At 41.6% G+C, this 23,035-nt stretch overlaps 1 protein-coding gene across 1 annotated transcript; it reads left to right on the top strand.

Annotated features, from left to right (window-relative positions):
* Positions 1-15,603: 15,603 nt before the first annotated feature.
* LOC121165382 (regenerating islet-derived protein 3-gamma-like) lies at positions 15,604-17,708 on the top strand. Its single transcript, XM_040994103.1, has 5 exons — positions 15,604-15,679; positions 16,204-16,322; positions 16,513-16,650; positions 17,235-17,361; positions 17,641-17,708. The coding sequence occupies exons 1-5, from the start codon at positions 15,604-15,606 to the stop codon at positions 17,706-17,708; spliced, it is 528 nt and encodes a 175-aa protein (XP_040850037.1).
* Positions 17,709-23,035: the final 5,327 nt, after the last annotated feature.

Genomic DNA, 23,035 nt, shown 5'->3' with positions numbered 1-23,035 from the left:
ATGCATCAATGAGTATGCCACAGCTGAGGGTAGTCCTACAGGGAAAGAAGGAGAAAGCCACGGAAACAGCACGGGGCAGAGCATGTCAGTCAGCCCAAGGAATAGGCAAAAAGAACCCATAAAGGCAAAATAAATAAATAAATAAACTCCTTGGGCTCCAGAGCTGGCCAATGATTAGTATCACAAGAGCGTGAACTGAGCTGAGATCGGAGCTTTAGGTAGGAATAAACAAAACTGGGAAAGGAAGTGATTCATTTTCCCCGAGTGCAACCAGAAACCATTAGAAAACAGGTAGAATAGGATCTTACTGATTATTTTTTTTCTAACTCATCTCAGCTTCTAAGCGAAGAACACAGAGAAAATCAGTAAAATCCAAAGACCTGATAGCCTGTTACCATTTTAGGGTAGAGGTAATATTGTCCTGGATCAGGGTGATGGTGTTGGAGCTGGACAGCAGTCTGCTTCTAGAACCATTTAGAAATTGACAGTAATGGAAATGTGGGGCATCAAGGAGTGCTTAGAGGTTTTGTTCTGGACAACTGGGTAGATGTGATACCAATTATATAAATGAGGAAGAATACAGAGAGGTGAAATGGGTAGACAATGGGACACTGGCCTGTCTGACATTGTCTATACCAGCAGTGTTGGGGCACACTTAGATAACAGACTGATGACTCTTATGAAGGACTATACTATTATAGCAACATGGGAAAAATCTGTCGGGGGTGGGTAGGATTTTTTGGGGGGCAGGAATCCGAGTCTCTATGAAATTGTGCCATAAAATTCAAAAATTCAAAATGAAAATTTAACAACAACAACAAAAAGCAATACAGAGAGGCAAGTTTGAAAGCACTGGGGGTGTGAGGATATAATGCTTAGGGTGGGGTAGGGCATTTGGGTCAGTTACAGTGTCAGTTAAACCACCTACAAACCATGTTAGATTACCTGTTCAATCCCTGTCTCCATCTCCGGACTCCACCCTCCTAGGGTGTACATTAGTAGGCACAGATTGACTCAGTTGCACTCACTTGGATACTCACATGAGAAACTGGAAGTGTTTTTCCATCTGCCAATTGCTGATTGAGCACAGTTCAGGTGTTGTGGATAGTTGGCATGACAGGAAATCATCCTTTTATACTCTCCCTTTGTCTCAAAGTAAATTACAAGTAAATGCTTTGACAAATGTTTTAGATATATTATCTTTGAGTGGACATTCCTGTCCTAAGGAAACATTGGATAAGGAAATACTTCTTGGCTGATACCTTCACACTAAGGCAGCAGTCCCCTATATGTGGCCATCATAGGCCCTCATATCACTAGTGGTCACTGCTTTCTCTGAGAACATGCCACTCAGGAGAAATTATATTATAGGAAGTATAAAAAATAATTTCCACAGGCTGTATATTTATTAGGATCCCAGTGCCATAGATTTCCCCCAGAATGTTCTCTTCTTACTTTTATATGACTGCATTTTACCCTTGAGATCTAAATGACCCAGTGGAAGCCACTCACCTGTGCCAGGGATATGCTTATAGTGACTCTGATGATCTCCTAGGCAAATGCTCTCTGTTTCATATGTGAGGGACTCTCAAGAAGTTTGTGGACAGTGTGTGTGTGTGTGTGTGTGTGTGTGTGTGTGTGTGTGTGTGTGTTGACAGGCAGAGAGTGAGAGAAAGGTGGAAGGATAAAACTTACCCACTGTCTCATTCTTCAGATGCCTATAATGGTTAGAGGAGCCAGTAACTTAATGCAGATCTCCCACTGGTGAGTGAGAGAGATCCATGCATCAGAGCCATCATCACTGCCTCCCAGGGTTAATGTGTAAGGAAGTCAGGAACTGGAGCCAGGGCTTGTACCCAGATAACCCAGTATGGGATATGCATGTCTAAATGGCTAGGCTAAATGCCTACTTCTGCTCTGTGTTTTAGTTCTACTTCCCTACAAGTCCCTTTGTATTTATTACATGCCAGTGTGCAGGGCACAGCAGGCTATGTGGATGATGTGAGTCTTAGCTGAGACCAGGCTATGCCTCATGGAATGTCACATCCTTGTGGGAGGCATACACTCAACACACAAGAAAACCATGGCAATTCAAATAGTGAGAGTGTTGTACAGAAAAGACAACAGCAACGTGTGATGGGCAGAGTATAAGACAGTGGAAGATGTTATGAGAAAGTGGGGAGTTTTACTGAGATGATGATATCTAGATTGAGAAGGAATAAGCACAAATTGGGGAAATCATGTTTGAAGTTGTGATGTGCAGTAGGCAAGAGTGTGGTCAGTGGTCAGGTGGCTGTAGCCTTCTATCTGTGCTCTGAGAGTGGGCAAGCTCAGCATGTCTTGATGGTATGTGTTCTGGATATCCAAAACCATAAAACATTTCATATGTGTGTTGTTTTCCCACAGGAAGCATAAAAGAGATAGTTGGCTTGGAATTGAACCAGATTTAAATGGAATTTGAAGTTTCTAAGCTAGCTTGAATGGAAAGTGATGCAAGTTTCTCTTTCTTACTTCATTTGTGTTTATCAGCTTCATCAGACAGCAGGTTGATCCTGCACATATCTGCCTTTGCATTTGATGCCCCTCTGCTTGGAAAAATCTTTCCTCCTCATCCATTGTTGGATGCCTGCTTGCTCAATAAGTATTTGAGGCTTCTCTCAGTATCACCTTCTCTAGAAATTCTAGTAGCCCTTCTCCTTGCACCATGACAACCAAAATGTCTCCAGGCACTACCAAATATCTGGGCAAGGGCTGTGCAAAATCATTCTAGTCATTCCCTCAACACACACACACACACACACACACACACACACACACACACACACACTTTTATCTTCAGGTAGGAATGGGAAGACAAGAGGAAACAAATGTTGGACAAATAAATTCTTGCTGAATTATTACAAAAACAGTTCTAGATTAAGCTCTCCTTCACTTAGTGCAACCCAAACATTTTTTCAGGTACACAAAAGGCTTAACTAATTAAAAATCAGAGAAAGAGAAAGATCAGGACACCCATTTACGCACCAGACTTTTTGTATCCATCACTCTTAGTCACATAACAAAACTTCAGGTCCATGGAAGTCTGGACCCTACTGAACAATGTCATTACTTTATAATAAGTATTAATTACATCTTCTATTGTTTGCATGTTGATTGATTGGCTTAATTTCCTTGGGGGGAAATGGGCTTTGCTGCCTGGCCCTGATAAAATTATTATGCTCATAGTTTTTCAGATAGTTTTCCACCACACTCAGACAACTGGAGCCATCACCCCAGAAACAACTGTGAATTTTATCTAAATGCATTGAGGTTAAGAAGCAGGAATCAAAACCCGAGATGCAGACAGGACTCCAGGAATATTCCTTTGAAGCTAGGCAAGTGACTGCATTGATAAGGACACCAGGGGCTCCATACAAACCTCCCTTCTCCATCTTCCCTGAGGAAGTCATGTGATGGTGAAAGTCCCTGCATCTTTGGAGGATGTCTGTTGTGTAAGTCCATGCAAAACTCCTGTGAACAGTGGGGTGCCCCCAGGCTTCTCTCTCAATCACCCACCTGTCCTTTCCCTTTCTCCTCAGGCTTTTTGTTCAAAATTTTAACTCTTTTTAATTTTCTCCACCTTTCTGTTCCCTCCAAACCAAATTTTAAGGAACCTTGTTCTGAGATTCCCATTCCTCAAGGAATTAAGACTTAAAAATATTTCCCCTATCATGTAAACTGGCAAAGTATTGTGCCACAGAATTTACCAGCTCAGGGGACAAGTTTCCTTTTTAAAAACACTACATGGTATCAACTATCTTCTCTCTCTTTTTTTAAGACTCTTAACCAAAAAAAGAATCACAGTTAATAATCCTATGGAACTATGATGTACAGTGTTGTAGCCACTAATCTCATGTGCCTTTTGAGCGACTGTGGTGTGACTAGTTTGAATTGCTTTGTGTACCAAGTTAAAATGTAAGCTATTCACTAACTAGCTTTAAGTATGTCAATAATTTTATTATGTTTTTATAAAAAAAAATCTTTGTATTACATGTTGGAGTGACATTTTGGCAACATTATGTTAAAATGCACTACTAAAACTAATTTAACAAAGTCTCATACTTTTGCTCCTAGAAAATGTAAAGTTGTTTGTGTTTTTATTGTATTTTCAATTTTTTTTAAATTTTAAATTTTATGGTACAGTTCCATAGGGTCTGGGATTTCCTCTCCCCATTCCCCCAAATTCCCACCCTCTGACCTTTTATTGCATTTTTATTGGTCAGTAATGAAATAGAGATTTGGACCTCTTCAATATACTCTGAAGTAACCTAATATCTAAGAGATGGATCATTACTGCATCTCAAAAGCATAAACAAACAAAACCAGAGCTAGTAATATGCTCATCACCATACAACCAGCAGCAGAAGGATTTGGACTCTACTAGCTTCAAAATCTGACCTCCATGTCAAAAATCCAAAGACAACATCATCTCTTTGATGAAACACATGAGTTAGGTTTCAGACAGCAAACAGACCTTACTTTTCTAAAACTTCTATTTCCCTTAAAGCAATTTTGCACATTTTATGTTGGAACAGCAGAGACAGATGGAAAGATGAGGAAATCTCATCACTCTGGGGACTCAGAGGAGCTCTGGTAAATGGCACTGCAGGGCAATTGAACAAAAGCCATTGCTAAAGCAAGCTCTATTGTAACAAATGAAAAATAATTAAGGCCCTTATTCAGGGCAAATAAATTAACTTAGTTGACTGCTTGGCTCTTTTGCCTCTAACCTTCTTCCTTTGCTCCAAGCTTGACATAGATTAATTCCTCACATTTTGCAGCTTGCTGTTACACACTCAGAAAGGAGATTGCTTTCTTGCCTTCCCCAGAACACCAGCTACATCCTCCCACACCAACTGTGAATAATGTAAGCCTAAATATTTGTCATACCTTCCTCAAAGTCACCCTTTTGTATTCTTTATTCTAGTTATAATCTTATCCCACTGTAGTGAGCAATCCCAGAATGTGAAGCCATGAAATGTTTGGAACTGGGACCCAAACTAACTGGCTCAAGTGAATTCCCTGTCACTGGAGTTATCTAAGCCTTAGGGTCAAGTTGGGCAAAGTATGGGATAGCTAATAAAACCTAAAAATTGATGTATCTTATGGCAATCACCTAATATAGAGAGGGAAGGCAAAAAACTTCAGGATTTCTCCCCCAAAGAGCCCTCTGCACAGTCCCTAATCTTTCTGCCTCTGACCACAGTTGTTGAGGTTTTGCTTCCTGGTTCCAGGATAATTGGGTCTCAAAGTCTGAAGATGAATGCAGCAACCCAAGCTGATAAGCAAGACTCTGATAATACTGTTCAATCAGAATAGCTGTGCCAGGAATTACTTAGGTGCTTGAATTCAATTTCAAAGGTCAATAAATGTGCCAGGTAAATGCAATCTGCTCCTGAGCACACAGTGATGCAAGGTGAAGGAGCAGGGACTGTTTTTCCTCTTCTTTGCTATAAGAGTTTGGCAATCTCACTTCAACATACTATCATGTTTCCTCTATACTGCTTTTTTAAGTAAAATTTTTCTTATAACATTGCAGGAACAAAAATTTTTAGTTTTGTTATTTTATATGTTACAGAAAGTTGAAGCTACAGAACGATTTCAGGGACTGATCAATGACATACCTAAGTGTATATTTCCCCCTAACTTAGAAGGTCTCTGTATATATCTTGAAAGGCCTCTGTACTGGGGAATGTAACACACTAAAAAATTAAAGATACAGCCTTTCCCTTGAAGAGTTCAGATACACTTGGAGAGAGATGCAAATACCAAGCGTGAGCCATACTAGGATAGTTTGAATATACATTTTGCATACTCATCTTTAGTGGATCTATCTGCATTTCAAGTTCGATTCCTGTCCCTACAGAGGAAAGAACAGAAAATGTATCTTCGGTCCTTGGTTTCAAGCGTTTCCTCCAAGTATCAGAATGAGATTGAACTATGCTTGTATTTGAATTCAGATACGTCCCTGTATCAATTTGGGCTATTTTAGCTCATTTGAATTCTATTTGAAGACTACTAAGAAAGCTTTGAGGAGTCAAGAAAAAGAGGATCAGACAGAAAACCCTGACTCTGCCTCAAGGCCTGGGCCACCCTAAGAGTGACCTCGAGGACAGGATAGTACCTCCAGTAGTACCATACAAATATATCATCCCCCACTGTTCAGATCCATTCTGCTCTTAGAGAGAGAGAGAGGTCTAGCCAAAAATGGAAAGAAATGTTACAGTATAAATGCCCAGAAGCCGTGGGGCTGAGGTCGGAAGCGTGCCAAAGCAGTAACAGTGCCTTGGCACTGCAGGTGGAGTCCTCTAATTGAGTGTAATGTGATGTAAGGAGCTTCACTTTCCCTTTCGCCCCCTCCTACGTGTTGTTCCAAGTTCACAGGTGGAAGTCTTAGGAGAGCATCAGCTTGACATTGCTCTCATATGAACTGCACATTAGTGCTGTGCCTCTTGGGAAACTGGTGGAGCCCTAAAAGGGAAATAATCACGCAAGGTCTCACCCTATCCTCGTGGGAAACTGGCGGAGAACCAAATAGGAAATAAACATGCAGGGTCTCACTTACCCTATCTCAAATAGTCAAAAGCTACCAGTGTTAAAATTTAAATCCACATCTGACCTCAAATCCCCAGTCCTTTATTTCTCTTCAAAACTGTGCTACGGGTGGAACCTGGTGTGGATCAGAATGCTCTACCAAGCAACAACCGCAAATCCACAGCAGCCTCTTTTCGGTATACATTTCCTGAACACGCTTCCTAATAGCAATCCCAAGGCCCTGCTTACTGCATTGCATTGCTGATTTTTACGTACTTGTTTTTTGAGAGTAAAACCTGGAAAAAGCACTGCCCACTACTTCACTCTTAAGATGTCCATAATAACTTACCCAGATGCTGGGAACCTCAACTTACCTTTAATTTGTCTAAATCAAATGGTCTAATCTGTCACTGCTGTCCATTCGTTTCTATTATCCTTAAAAACAGTGCTTTGTGTTAAGTAGGTGTAGGTGTCAACTCCAAATTGTAATGAAGAAATTTAAGAATAGAAAGGAAAGTGACTCAGTGTTCGTCATTCTGAACATTAGAGGCCAAGTCATGGTGACAATTTAAAATTTTAGATTTTCAGTTGTATCCCTGATTTCTTCCTTCTCTAGACACCACCATGATTCACTTCAATTTACATTCTTTCAGAGATCAACAATGAAATTCTGACAAGACTTTTTAATGGTCTCTGACTTAGTATTTCTTTTTATTTTAAATATTTAGTTTTTTATTGAAAAGTCAGATATATAGAGAGGAAGAGAGGAAGATCTTCTGTCGGATGAGTCACTTCCCAAGCAGTCACAATGGCCAGAGCAGAGCTGATTCAAGCCAGAAGCCTGGAGCCTCTTCCAAGTCTCCCATGCTGGAACAGGATACCAAGGTTTTGGGCCATCCTTGACTGCTTTTCCAGGCCGCAGGCAGGGAGTTGGATGGGAAGTGGGGCTGCCGGGATTAGAACAGGTGGCCATATGGGATATCGACATATTCAAGGTGAGCACTTTAGCTGCTAGGCTGCCATGCCAGGCCCTTAGTATGTCTTTTGAAATATTTTAACTGAGCTGATGATTTCATCTATTTTAGAATATCCTACTTGTTTTCTGCTTAAAAAAATGTTCAACAGGTGATTGGTTAGTTTTTCTAAGCTTCTTGTCAATTTATCTAAATTAAAGGTAAATCAATGTTCCCAGCATTTGGATGAGTTAGCATAAAGAGAACAGGAATCCTACTCATTCATTTCTAAGAACAACTAAATGATGGTTTTGTTCTCTAAGAGAATCTGGTAACTCCTCAGAGCTTATGCTTTCTCTTAGTATGCATTCAGTTAGCATGGCTAAGAAAATCATCGGACTTAGCTACTGGCCACAGAACTTTCCTGGTGTTTATAATTCCCTCCATGTGTAACAGAGACCCGATTTTCTGGACTTAGGGTTTCTAAATGTCAGCTCCATCCCAAAGGTAAATTGGACAACTTAGTAAAACCTTTCCTCTGTCATGATGTACAGGTAAATTGCCTTGCAGAATTCAATACTCGACTTTTTCTAAATTTCCAATCTCTGTCCTCCAGATGAATCCTGTAGCAATGATAAGGAGAGAATGACTTTGGTGCTTGGTGTTACTTTTGTGGAACCATGAGAAAGTTATTGAACCTCTTCAAATTTTCATTCCATTTTTCAAAAATGAGGGTGAATATAGCTGTTTCACAATGATGCCTTACAAATGAAGTGTCAAAATCCACATTGAATTCTTAGCACAGCACCGAGCACAAAATCTATGCTGAGGAAAGAGATGTAAGATAACTTTCACGTTTACAAGTGATTTACTAATTTAGTAATATTTTCCAAAAAATAAAACCAGTTTTATTCACTTGAGCATACAATGAAGGAAAAAGGCTGGATAACCATTAATTATTCGATGCCCCCCTCGGCACGTGGGGTTAAGACACCAGTGTGAGACCAGTGTTGTCACACAGTGGATTAGACTGCTATACCAGTTTTGCACAGGAGAGCCAGTCCAAGTCACTGCTTCACTTATAATCTAGCTCCCTGCTCATGCACCTGTGAAAGCACTGGAAAATAGCCCAATTACCTGTGTCTCTGCCACCTACGTGGGAGACCCAGATGAGTTCCAGAAGCTTTTAGAATCCAAAGCTGCTCCCTTGGGAAAGGTTAAGTTAGTTATTAATTGCATGCATGATGACAGCTTGGCATCTGGTGCCACGCAATGCAGAAATGGTAAGCCAGCATACATGAGATGTCACCAGGCTGGATCACTGCCACCAGGGTCAAAGCATACAGAAGGAGTGGTCTGCTAGTGGGACTACATTTCAGCGGCTTGTCCTCCTCTTGTGTCACTACACATCGCCTTGATGTTCACCAATTGTAAATATGTTTGTCTTCAGTGAACCAGCTATGACTACTTTTTGTAACAAATTGTACACGTGAGTAACTTTTTTTTTCAGTTTTTGGTTTTAATACAAAAGCCTGACTGTGCTTAATCATCAGGCTGCCTGCATGACAAACTGGCCATTCCACACAGTATTACTGATCAGCAAATGGAACCTGAAAGAGTGCACTAAGGTCTTCTTTATTGCTAAGGCATCACACATATTTATACTGTAAAACAGATGTGCAGCTTGTTCATAGGGACAGGACCACCAATAAATGAAGATTGTGTGTGTGTGTGTGTGTGTGTGTGTGTGTGTGTGCAGAAAATAATTTTGACACCCAGTTTTGCAATATAGAAACAGAATAAAACAAATGAACTCTTATTTCTTTCTCTCTCTTTTTTTTTTTTTGGCAAAATGTAAGCTAAGATTCAATGTAATTCTTCTAGATGGGAAAAGTTGAAAGTAATTCAGTTTGATTCTTCTAAGGACTTGAAAGTAGTTCATTTTGCAGTCATTATCTGCACAAATCTTCCATGGCTAATTTGTTTTTTTTTAAAGATTTGTTTATTTTGGGCCCGGCGCGGTGGCGCAAGTGGTTAAGGTCCTCACCTTGCACACCCGGGATCCCTATGGGCGCCGGTTCTAATCCCGGCAGCCCCGCTTCCCTTCCAGCTCCCTGCCTGTGGCCCGGGAAAGCAGTCGAGGACGGCCCAAGGCTTTGGGACCTGCACCCGCGTGGGAGACCTGAAAGAGGCTCCTGGCTTCGGACCGGCATAGTATCGGCCGTTGCGCTCACTTGGGGAGTGAATCATCGGACGGAAGATCTTCCTCTCTGTCTCTCCTCTCTGTATATCCGCCTTTCCAATAAAAATTAAAAAAATAAATCTTAAAAAAAAAAGATTTGTTTATTTTTATTACAAAGTCAGATATATAGAGAGACAAAGAGAGACAGAGAGGAACATCTTCATCCATTGATTCACTCCCCAAGCAGCCACAACGGCCAGAGCTGAGCTGATCCGAAGCCAGGAGCCTGGAGCCTCTTCCAAGTCTCCTATATGGGTGCAGAGTCCCAAGGCTTTGGGCCATCCTCAATTGCTTTCCCAGGCCACAGGCAGGGAGCTGGATGAGAAGTGGAGCTGCCAGGATTAGAACCAGCGCCCATATGGGATCCCGACACATTCAAGGTGAGGACTTCACTGGCTAGGCTATCACACCAGGCCCATAGCTGATTTGTTTGTCCATCAGTGTATGTTTCTTTGATCTGTTTGCATCGATTACAGTGTACCTGCCAGTGGATCTCAGGTGGCACATTGGGCCCCCAGCTACTCACTGCGAAGCTTAACTCCAGCAACAGTGTTCTGTGCTTACACTCCTTCCACCTATGCTGCTTTCCCTCATCCCCCAATAGCTGCCTCTTGCTAGTCAAAGTGGTATTTCACAATATGCTGTGGGATGTCTGGCTTCCAGACACAGAGACTGGAGAGAAGTCATGGAATCATTCACTTTCAAAAGTTATAAACATTTTATGAAGTTTTATCTACTCTACAAATGTCAGACAATGTTCTAATTTATGAAAATTTTCTTTAAAATTTTGATAGTTTTAATTTGTAAAAACTGTGTATTTCACTGAAGCAACAAAGTATTTATAATGCTGTATTACATTTAATAATGCAAAAATATTCTTAAATTTATTAAAGTTTGACTATTTTATAACAATTTAATTGAATGCTAAAAGTTATAAAATTGTATACATGGGACCACAAAATAATTTCATGAAATCTTCATTGTACTTTATTAATATTTTGTATAATTTACATATAAATTTAATTTAAAATCTGAAAATGGTTACGTTTAACTTTAACATAATTCTATTTAACAAATTTTTATAAATAGCAATCATAAAATTTCTTCAAAAGTTAATATGATGTAAATTTTATTGAAAATTGCATACAAATTCAAAAATTTCTAAATTTTAAATTAAATTTTAAGTTATACAAATGTTATATGTTGTCAAAGTGACAATCCTTATAAAAATGTTATTAAAGTATTGGAATTAAGATTTTAGAAGTATTTTAGAAAAGTTGTTCTTAAAATTTTACTCCCCCTTCTATAGAAGTTGTTTACCCTCATGTTCTAAGAGATACCTCTTGCTAGCCAATCTGGCACCCACTGTATAGACAGGCCTGCCACCAGCCTGGCTCTCATGCTCATCAGTGGGAGTTGCCTTGGGACCCAGCACGCTTGTTGGAAACCCAGCAGAAACTCCCAGATGCTGACTTGGGATTGAACTCAGCTCTAGCCCTTGGGACCACTTGGGGAGTGAATCAGCAGACGGAAGATTTTTCTCTCTGTCTTCCCTCCTCTCTGTATATCAAACCGCAATAAAAATAAATAAATCTTAAAAAATAATAAGTCTCCTGGGCTGCATATTCTTATCCACCTCAGGGCAGAGCTCAGAGTTCACATTCCCTCAACCAATTATAACTAACTGATTATGTTGTTCCAAAACAACAGCTTAGTTCCCTTTCACAGGAACTGCATTTCTCTCACTATGTCTTGCACAATCACGCCATGGAAGGGAGAGGAGGGGAGGAGAGAGTGTGGGGCTTTGCAAGAAAGCAACCTCATCATGAACAACAGGAGCCTGCACCTTAAATGTTTTTTCCTCCTTGGGAGGTGGTACTCCATCTTTGAGGAAGTCAAGTGCCAGGCTGTCTCTGGCTGCCAGATGAGAAGAGTTCTGCCTGTACTCTTGGACCCAGCCACAGACTGACCCAGTATACTGAAGAGCGGTGTCAGAACGGTCACAGAGATTTGGCCTCAGATGCAGGCTGCTCTTCCAGGCACTAGTGTGGGAGAGGTGCAGCTGGCTGGCAGAGGGACCACGCTCTACTGACCCTTGTTAGGAAGTGCTGCAGAGCTTGTCATGGCTTCTCAGTGTACTCAGCTGAGCTGCCAGAAAAGGAGGACTTCCTGGAAGTTCAGGCCCAGGAATCCAGTCAGGGTTCTCTGTAGCTGCTTTCTCAGCCACACAGCTCAGGCCAGTGGTGCTCCACGTAGGAGATCTTAGCAGCAAAGGAATTGCTGTTGGTGTGAAGGAATAGTTCATATTCCACAGGAGAATTCCAGGAGCCCCAATTCCACACACATGTCTCCTGGACATGAACTGTCCTCACCATCTCATGCTCTTGAGTCATTGACATCCTAACCAAAAGCTCAATGTAGAATGCAGCTCAGAATAAAACTGACTTTATTATGTATCACCAACAAATGATCCTGGGAACAGCTGCTGTTTTCCACAATGCCAGAGACACAACTTGTTCCAGTTCTTCAGTTTTTGCTTGTAAACTTAGTTTGTTTTGTGTTTCTCTAATTCAAAAATAATCTATAAAGAAAAGATAATTTGGCTCACTGCTCTGCTTGCTGAAAGGGCCTAACACTATGGCACCACCCCCTGGCCATACTGCAGCATGGCAGGGAAGTGGAAAGGAACCAGCCCTGCACAGAATGGGCACAAAATGAGGAAGAAAGCAGGGAACTGGGGAAGGCTTGGTGTGTTATGACAATTCACCAACACAGGAACTACCCTGTCCTCCAAAATACATTTGTCACCTTCCATTAGGCCTTCATTCTGAAAGATCCCCCCTGGCCCAATACTGTCAGGTGGGACAACAGGCTTCCAGATCGAGTCATGGAGGGCCAAGTGTATCTGTACTTTAGCAGTAGTTTTATCTGGCTATCCAAATTTTATCTTGTTCTCAGGATAGTCAACTACACCATTGAAAAGAAAACTGGATGCTGATATTGCTAATGAAAATACATTCAGCAATTCTCAACACACACTTAGCACATCTAAAATCAGATATCACCATCAAAAGAAATGCATCCTGCCTATACTAGGATAGTTTAACCTACCCAAGTCTGTCAATGCAACACATGAAATAATGAAGTGCAAAGACCATTTGGATCACCAATATAGAAAATCATACAGAATAGCACAAAGTTATATAAACTATAAGTAGAATTCATAAATTTATAAATTAAACAAATCCTGTGAATTATCAGGATCAACTGAAAATTGACAAAAACTAATATATCCAATTATAATTAACTTTCCCTATAATTGTTTCTTAAATCAGAAGCTGCATACACACCACACATTGTACCTCACTGATAAACCCTAACATGATCAAAGCATAATGTTACTTCACTTTCTTAAATTCACTGGCTACAGAAATAAAATAATTTATACTGTGGACTTTGACAGCTTTTAGGTTTTTCAGATTGTATCACTGTGTTTGATGTAAACCCATGCTCTAACTCATATATCCTAGAAATTAAAAGCCAGATATTAGGGATTCTTAAATTATTTAGTGGTACTGTTCTTTTACACCCATAAAAGTTCCTGAGAACTCCCAAACTATTTGTGTGTGAATTATATTTGTTATGAGACATACCGAGGCAGAACCTAACTTCCTTTTGTTGTTTTTGAAACTGAGAACAATAAAAAAAATCTCATATACATAATGAAGTAGTCCAGTGTTCTACAAAAAAAAAGGCTGTTTCTTAAATGCTCAGTGACAACTGTATTACAAATGCTGTTCTTCATTATAACCATTTTACAGTAGTATGCAAACTTATTTAATGATACAGAATATCAAAGGAAACATTTTCAATGTAAACAAAATCTATTCAAGGACTGATTGCTCCAAGTTCTAGGATTTTAGGAAAACAGAATTTTATTCCTTCCAAGTAAATAGATATCACTGCCTTGATAAAGGCTATGGTTTTAATCACATCTCCCTCACATCAGGGAACATGTCAATACAGTGAAAAGACAATTGACTGGGCCAGCACCGTGGCCTGGCATCAATCCTCTGCCTGCAGTGCAGGCATCCCGCATGTATGCCAGTTCATGCCCCAACTGCTCCACTTCCAATTCAGCTTCCTGTTTAATGTCTGGGAAAACAGCAGAGGATGGCTCAAGTCCACAGCAGGAGACAGGGAAGAAGCGCCTGAATCCTGGCCTTGTCTGGTTCAGTGCAAGCTATCACAGCCAGTTAGGGGGATGAACAATAGATAGAAGACCTCTGTCTCTGTCTCTATCTCTCGTCTCTGTGTATTTCTGCATCTCAAAAACAAGTACATCAATCTTTTTAAAATGCTTAATAAAAAAAGTCAATTAATATTCCAGATTTATAAAAACAATAACTTTTCACGCAGACACTTAAAGACTCCCACAGGTATACAGACCACAAGTTAAGTATGTTACTACCCTTGGTATCACAGAGCAAGCTCACAACTACAGTAACTGAGGCAGTTTGCCCTCAGTAATTAACACACAGAGGGAAGAGGAAGGAAGTACTGTAGCAGATTCCATAAGACCCCACCGAGCCTATTGCCTCATAAGACGACTTCCAGCTTCCTTTACATCTTGCCACAACACTAAACCAGAAACTGAATGATCACTGCTGTTTCTCAACATTTCCATTCTTTTGCCCCAACTAATCATTCCACTGAACAATACTTTCAAATCCTGTAAGCACCACTTCTTATTAATTTGCAGTAAACCACATAAAATAAACAGAGAAATATCTGGAGGAATTGAGACTATAATAAGTTCATCAAAAGAAACTTATGGAGGCTGGCCCAGCAGTCTAGTGGCTAAGGTCCTCACCTTGCATGTACCAGGATCCCAAAAGGGCACCACTTTTGTTCCGGCAGCCCTGCTTCCCATCCAGTTCCCTGCTTGTGGCCAAAGTCTAGGACTTATACCTGCATGAAAGACCTGGAAGAAGCTCATGGTTCCTGGCTTCAGAATGGCTCAGCTCCCACTGTTGTTGCTACGTGGGGAGTAAATCAGAGGATGGGACAACTTTCTATCTCTCCTTTTCTCTGTATATCTGCCTTTCTAATGAAAGTAAAAGAATCATACAAAAAGGTAACATGACTTTTTAAAAAGACGACTTATATATTTTTCACTATACAATAGCGGAACGGCTGCCAAAACTGTCTCAGTCCCGAATTTCTTAGAACAGGGTTTCCAGGAGACCACAAGCAAAGTGTGAACTTTGCCTATTCTGGAGAAAGACCAGAGCTACTAATGGGAAAGAGGCCATATATGGGGCAACTCTCAGGCTTTCCAGGAATAGTCTCCTCCTTATGCGAGGAAATCTCCTTGAACTCATGCCAGGCCTTACCTGTGACACCTGTCCTGCACACATGGCCCTGTATGGGTCACGGTGCCCCTCCCTCATGCTCTCTTACAAAAGCCCAGTCTCTCCTGCCCAGACCAACCACCACAGATCTTTTGCAAGACAGGTACGTGGGAGCTCAGAGAACATGATTGACACGACGGGTATCTTAACTCACATCTTAACAGATGCCATAGGAGAATGCTTGCTGTCAGAGTCTCAGAGTTCTGAGACTGAACTGGGGCTGCTCCAAGAGACCTCAGTGGAGACAGGGCATGTATATCCTAATTCCTTCAGGAATTATGCTAAGGGATGCATGTGACCAAGACTGATGTGTGCTGGGGCACTTGACATCGGGAAGGACAAGACGTGCTGGGCTCTCTTCCTGACCTTGCTCTCCCTCATTTCTTCAGGTGAATTCTGACTGCCTTCAGGAGCCGACATCATGCTGTTTCCCGTGGGGCTCACCAGAGTATCCTGCATGCTGGTCTCTTGCCTGATGCTCCTGTCCCAGGTCCAAGGTGAGAGGCTGTCACTAACACTGGGTTCCCCAGGACAGTTGAAAGTCAGTAAAGAGGGCAGCACCTGTGGGAATTGTGTCTGTATTTCCTGCATCATCCTGGCTTCCTGCGGGTTAATTTCTGGTGGGAAGCAGCATCATGGAACACTGGTAATGGAATGAGATGGTCTCCGATTTAGTCAGGACATTCTCATTAATGCTAGTCAGTGAAAGAAGTAATTTGTGAAAAGGTGGAAATACAAAGGAAGAGTTAGTGCAGGACCCAGTATGGAAAGTCATCCCAGAGTTGGAGCATGTACGGCTAAAGGAATAAGGACGAAGACTAAAAAAAAGGGAGACACCGCCCCACACTTAATAGGCCAATCTTGAAATTATGAATAACTGAAGGTATGAAGAAAGGGAGTGCTAGTCAGAAACGTGGTGTGAGTCCCCAAAGACAAGCCTCATAGCCATTTCCAAAGTCATCCTCTTTCTCTAAATCCACTCTAGCCTTGATCCCATTCCTTTTATCACCTTCCTACACAGGTGAGGACTCACAGAAGGATGTGGTATCACCAAAGATCAGCTGCCCCGGTGGCTCCAAGGTCTATGGGTCCTACTGCTATGCTGTCTTTGTAACACCAAAATCTTGGACAGATGCAGAGGTGAGCTATGAAGGAGAGTTAAGCAGGTGGCAGGGTAGAGCCCATTTGGCTCAAATGGGAGGTGGTCTCCAGCACTCTAGAGTTCCCTCAGAACAATGAATAATCACTTGCAGACCCTCACTCCTCACCTTGCCCTGCTTTGCCCTTTGCCCGGTGAGGTCTCAGTCTCTTTTGGTTCTTCCTCATACAGTTGGCCTGCCAGAAGTGGCCCTCGGGCCACCTGGTGTCTGTGCTCACAGCAGGTGAGGCTTCCTTCGTGTCCTCCCTGGCCAGGAGCACTGCCAACTCCTACAGTTACATCTGGATCGGGCTCCATGACCCCACACAGGTGAGTGTCATTGTCGCCTCCCCTTTCCTCTCCAGGGGCCATGGTTCCTCAGGCCCCCTTTCCTGCTTCTCTCAGGAAGGAGTTGAGAGTTGTACAACTCTGACGCTGAGAGACAGAGGGAAAGAAGTCCTTGAAGCTACTGTGCACCTGCTTGCTGTGGAGGTTACTCATCTCCAGAGGAAGTTCCTCAGTCTCAGGTCACAAGTTCTGTGTGTTGTCACATGATACTTGTAAACTGTTGAGCTTGAGAGACTGGTCTTAGTGTTCTGATGACTTTTATGGGGTGACCACATAGTTGTTCCTTATGGAACAGATAATGCGTGAGGTTCAGAGGCTAATCAAATTCACTGCCAGTTGGTATACAATATGGACACCTGCTGACTCAAATAATTTCAAAGATCATTTGTTGTTGTAGGATTTTGCAGCAGAAGGGAGTTTTCGAGGGCAAGGATCTCTGGCAAGCCTATAGAGAAGCAAACCAAATTCCACGAGGCTAGGAGGGAATCAAGTGCTCCAGCAGAGGAACTCATGTAAGGACACTCAGCACACGTTCTAGCCCCCTGGATGAACTCTCTTCTCTTTAGGGTGCTGAACCCAATGCAGAAGGATGGGAATGGGTTAGCCTTGATGTGACCAATTACTCTGCCTGGGAGAGAAACCCTTCCACTGCTGCAAACCGAGGTTACTGTGGGAGCCTGTCACTAAGCTCAAGTAAGAACCCAATAAGCCTCCTCTGCCCTGTGTTCCTCCTGCTAGCCCTCTTTCCTTGGCCCCAGCTTGTGGAATCCTCCTGCAGTACCAAATTGCTATGTCATTGTGTCTGTTCCCACATCCTCTCCTCTTTCTTGGAATCTCCTTCCCCTGTAATAGGACTCTAGTGACAATGAGGATTATACTCTTCAAATCCCACACTGGAGTCTGGAATGCTGCTGCTTTGTGTTCCCAAGTTCACCACCCCATTCATTCCCCGTTCCCCTTTTGTATCTACAGCATTTCTGAAGTGGAGTGATTATAATTGTAACTCACAGTTACCTTACATCTGTAAGTTCAAGGGCTAAGGCTGTTGGGAAGTCTGCAGTCCGAGTTCACATGCAGCCTGTCATGGACATGGGACTTTGTTGAAGACTCAAAAAGGAACTGCTTGTCCCACCTCCTAACAAGCTCATTTCCAACTTTGCTCTTTTCTCATCCTGTCACCACCTTTCTTGGAATCTTATATGTGTTTCATGGCTTGCAGTCTCAGAAAAATAATAGAAATCAATTCATGCTTATTTGGTTTTGTTGTATTTCATTCCTTTAGGTAATTATCAAAATGCTCTACTTTTAAAAGTAAAGGCTAGATCCGGCACAGCATCCTAGTGTCTAAAATCCTTGCCTTGCTTATGGGCACTGGTTCTTGTCCCGTAGCCCTACTTCCCATACAGCTCCCTGTTTGTGGCCTGGAAAAGCAGTCTAGGATGACCCAAATCCTTGGGACCCTGTACCTCCGTGGAGACTGGGTAACATAGCAAAAGGTATAATATGGGAATGAGCAAAATTGCAATAAATCCATAAGTTGAAAACATCATCAGTTAAGAATGCACATATTTTTAAAAATGCATTTATTTCATCTAGCATACCGACACTGTGGCTTAGTGATGCATACACTGTGGAGGATCAGTGGCTTACTCAGTCATCACATGGCTGAGTCACTATCTTCAGCTCACTCCCGCCACAGCACATTTTCAGAGTAACATGCCTGTGTTCATCAAACAGCAAAAGGCCAAAACTCAACATCTGAATGACAGTTCCTAGCAAACACTGACAGCTTTTGGAGGGGACAGGCAAGGGGGCAGACTGGGCTTGATGGGAGGGACTGGTGGAGATAGTGGGTGGGAGGCGTGGGCAGGCAGCATCATAAAGTCCAAACACTGTCATCACTCAATTCTGGACGCTCTTAACTTAGAAACTTTACCACTTCACTTTACTAATCGGCAGGATACGAAGGACAAAATCTAGCACACAGTTGACCTAAATAGCACTGTCAGGTGACTACATTTCACCTGGCAGTTTTCAAATGTATTTAAATGGGAGAGAAACAGAATTTTCCTGAGTACGAAAAGCTCCCATTAAGAGAAGCCTTTCAGCTTAAGAGGATGTCATTCAGCTTTATATGAAAATGACCACAGGTGCCACAAGCAGCCTCTCAAACCTGGGAAGAGACAAAAAAGGATTCTCTCCCAGAGCTTCCAGAAAAATACTTTTCCTGACAACGTCTTGATTTTAGGCCAAGGTGAGCAAGCATTTAGGCTACCATCCACTGGCTCCAAGACTGCATTAGCAGGAACCTGCATCAGGAGTGGTAGTACCTAAATTCACACTGGCACACAGTAGCTATTTTTAAAACTCCTATCTTACACTGAAAAAAAAACACTATCTTAAGTAACTGTGTGATAATTAGCTACAACATCAATAGGAAACTAAGACATAAATTGCTATTACTGATCCCACAGACTCAGAAGGACAGTGACTGAAGACAGCATGTGATCATGCTCCAGTGCTTTAGAGATGTCAGCCAACTCCTTAAAGACAGAATCAAACACTCCTACAAGTAGTAGATCGTCTGGACGGGCCTGCATTAATTATAAGCATTGAATGTCAATCCTCATAAACTGGAAAACATGGAGCAGGAGAGTTTACTAATGAATCGTACTAAGCCTTTAAAGAAGAAATGATACCAATCCTCATAATTTCTCTTGATGATAGAAGCAGATCAATTTTGACAATTCTGTGAAGCTAACAGTATTGTGAAAATTACACTCTTACTTGTTTTTATTCCTGAAATATTTAAACAAATAGCTGTGAGAGTACTTCAATGAGTTGGTTGAAAATGGAATTAAATAACAATGTGTGTATTCCATGAATTTTTTGAAAATTGTTCGTATATTGTCTGTAAGGAATTAAATGGGCTCTTGGCAGCCCAGATCAGCTAGGTTGCATACAATATTTATCAGGATACGTGTATGTCTCAAGTTGGGCAGTGTTGGACCAGTCCGTTGCCTTCACTCATAAGTGTGAGAGCTCAGAGGGTCCAGGTTAGGCCACAACACCCGGCAGTTTACATTATTGGTGACTGGGATATCAGGGTCTACAAGGTGAGGATTTAGCCATTGAGCCATCGTGCTGGGTCCTGAGTATTTCAATTATTCTAGATATTCTAAGATCATTACACTCCTTAATATACCACTTCTATTATATTCCTAGCCTTGCATCTTGTGTCAAGTTTAAGTATTTGATCAAATCCCCTTATGTAAAGTGGAGAAAGATTTAGGTTAGGATTTGTAAATTAGTGTTTAGATGAATATGGGAAACATGTCATCTTGGTATTTAGTAAGCATGCCATATATAATTAATTTCTAGCTAAATTCAAATTTTGATAAGCAACAAGTACTTTCTTATCAAAATATTCCCAACACAGTTTTTTTTTTAATGTCCAGAAATGACGTATGTTAGGGATTTTATTCTCAATCAACAGGTTAGATAAATAGGCAGAGTATTAGTTGATCTTTTGGCAAGTTCTCCAAATCATTTCGAAGACAAGCTGCCTAGCTACAAAAATGAGGGTAATACTCTCAAGTACTTACCCAACCCATCCCGAGTCAATTTCTCTAACTGGGCTTCCATTTTCTACTAGTCAGAGTCATATTTTGACCATTTGTAGGAATTCCTGATTTTTTTTCCTCCAGGGTAATTTGGAAGGTAAATCAAGCAGATAGGATGTTGAATATAGTTCACAAGTTTGATATGGGAAACCTTGAGGTGTTTCCAGGCCTTGTTCCCATTCATTGTTTAACTTATCTTATTTACTCCAGTTACCATCCTTGTCTGTAGTTTTAACTCAGCAACAGGAATGAAGTGAAATGATAAATGAACTGCAAGTCAGTAACCTGGGTTTGATTTCTGCTCTTCCTCTTAACTGATATTCCTCACTGTCAGCAAAGGCAAAGCTGTCATGTTCCTTGCAGCACAGGGGGAGATGAGGGAGCAGGAGTAGGAATAGAAGCAATTTCCCATAAAGCACTCTTGTTAGTCCAGTTATTCTGGCACTTTGGCCTTAATTTCCATTACCTTTCCTATCTTTGCTCTGAAATAAACTTGGAATTCTATTTTCTATATATCTCTTGATGTTTTGTATTCCCTGTTTTATTGAAGATAAAGAATGACACGCTTTTTTTTTTTTTAAGATTTATTTTTATTATTTTTTCATTGGAAAGGCGGATATACAGAGAGGAGAGACAGAGAGGAAGATCTTCCGTCCGATGATTCACTCCCCAAGTGAGCGCAACGGGCCGATACTAAGCCGATCCGAAGCCAGGAGCCTCTTCCGGGTCTCCCACGTGGGTGCAGGTTCCCAAAGCCTTGGGCCGTCCTCGACTGCCTTCCCAGGCCACAGGCAGGGAGCTGGAAGGGAAGCGGGGCTGCCGGGATTAGAACCGGCGCCCATATGGGATCCCGGGCGTGCAAGGCGAGGACCTTTAACCACTTGCACCACCGCGCCGGGCCCCACGCTTTTGTTTTTAACAATTAGTTGCACATGACTTTCCAAGTTATACATCCAGAAAATTTTTATTTGCTCTCATTTTAACTAGCTACATTACACCATACCACAAATACCCAGTCTCTCTCTTGTTTTTTCCTTAACTGGGTGATCGAGTATGAAAAAATAGTATCAAAAATCAAACAATAGACTCAAAACTGAAGAAGAGAAAGCAAAGACAAACTTTTTGAGTGATCTTGCAAGACTGAGTGCCTGATGAACCAGCACACCCAGTGTAACCAGCAGTTAGTTTCTCATTGGCTGTGAAAAAACTGCTATGAATTAACCAAAATATTCTATGGCCTGTCTCAGGAATTTAAGCACAGTGCTTGGTGTAGCAGACAATGTCAAGTACCTAGTAAAACCTGTTCTTTCATTAACATTTTTACTTGTTTATTTATTTAGCAAAGCAGAAGAGAGATGAAAGGAGAATCGAGAGAAAAAAAAAACCCTCCTAGCTGTGCAACATTGCCCACTATACTAAGAGTTGTACTTATGTTCTTCAGATATAAACACAGGATATTTTGGTTCATCTATAATACTTATTCAAACTGTGCTCTGAAGAATATAACATCCCCCCAGGTAACATACCTAATTTTTGAAAAAAAAAAAAAACACATACTGTTTTGCTATTTATTTAAAGGCAGGAGGAGAAAGTAAAAGAAGGACAGAGATAGGGATCTCTCATCCCATAGTCAGTCAGCAAATGACCACAAATAGACAGAGCTGAGCCAGGCAGAGGCCTGGGGTTGGGAGCACACTGCAGCTCCCTCCTGTGGATATCAGGACACAGCTACTTGAAGCATCACCTGTGGCCTCTCAGGGTACACATTATGAGGAAGCTAGTACTGTTCAGGAGGTAGTACTGTAATACAGGCGCTCCAAGATGGGCTGACAGCTTGCCAGTTACCTTAATCTCTAGGCCAATTGCCTACCTTCACCCACTCAAGATTTCATAACTCAAAGCCTGGAATGAAGTGCACCAGCGGTTGAAATAAGATGTTGTTTCTCATTTCACCTTGTATGCATTCTGTCCACTGAACCCCGCACAGTATAATGCTGTTTTGTGACTCCAGAGTTCTAGCTCTGACACTGTCACTACAAATGCCTCTCTCTTCTAATATTCTAATATTCCCAAGGTCATCTTCTTTGTGCATCTCTCAAACTGTGCTCCCTCCATGCTTGGGCAAGTAGGCACACGTGACACAGTTTCAGCGTTACATGGCGTGCATTGCAGCCGGTATCTGAATTTCCTCTAGTTTCCTTTTGCAGTTTCTACTCCACCTGGCCTTCTGAAGACTCAGTGGTGCCTTGCCTGAGCTCGACACTGGCTTCTTGCAAGCTGGTTCAGCCAGGGCTTTTGAGATACAAGGCAGAGACATTTTAACTCACTGAGCAAAGAGGGTGTTTTGGGAAAGATTTGTATTTTTTTTTCCAATATACCCAAGACTAAGGCACATAGCAGTTTCATGAGGGACTGGAGAAGAAAAGAATGAAACCAGAAAGTTATGTTCCCCTCTCTTCCTTTTTGCTCCCAACTCTGCTTAATTTGTGTGTCTGATTTTACTCTTTAATCAGTGAAAAGAGAAGAAAATACACTTGGTATATGTCACAAAGTAGGGCACATTGTATTCTGTTAAATTATTATTTTCATTCTTCGTATTGAGTGAGTGGTGCTTTGATGTAAAAGTGTTCACTGTGAATAGCAGTCAAACCTTGGAAGCAGATCCTTAGGAAGCCATGGGCCAATGAGACAAGCCACCACTAGAGGGAGAATTGGAGCCACACAGAAATAGGAGCTGGGGAAAA

This window comes from Ochotona curzoniae, unplaced genomic scaffold (assembly GCF_017591425.1).
Source record: "Ochotona curzoniae isolate NIBS_2020 unplaced genomic scaffold, NIBS_Ocur_1.0 contig_883, whole genome shotgun sequence".
Lineage (NCBI taxonomy): Eukaryota > Metazoa > Chordata > Mammalia > Lagomorpha > Ochotonidae > Ochotona > Ochotona curzoniae.
Note: the sequence above shows the minus strand (reverse complement) of the source record. Positions and strands in the feature narration are given on the sequence as shown.

What these genes read in the sequence shown, in the direction of transcription:
- LOC121165382 (XM_040994103.1), top strand. Translation starts at nt 15,604, where the DNA reads ATGCTGTTTCCCGTGGGGCTCACCAGAGTATCCTGCATGCTGGTCTCT. An exon ending in AATCTTGGACAGATGCAGAG is followed by an intron (nt 16,323 to 16,512) that starts GTGAGCTATGAA and finishes TTCCTCATACAG; the next exon opens with TTGGCCTGCCAGAAGTGGCC. An exon ending in GGCTCCATGACCCCACACAG is followed by an intron (nt 16,651 to 17,234) that starts GTGAGTGTCATT and finishes TCTTCTCTTTAG; the next exon opens with GGTGCTGAACCCAATGCAGA.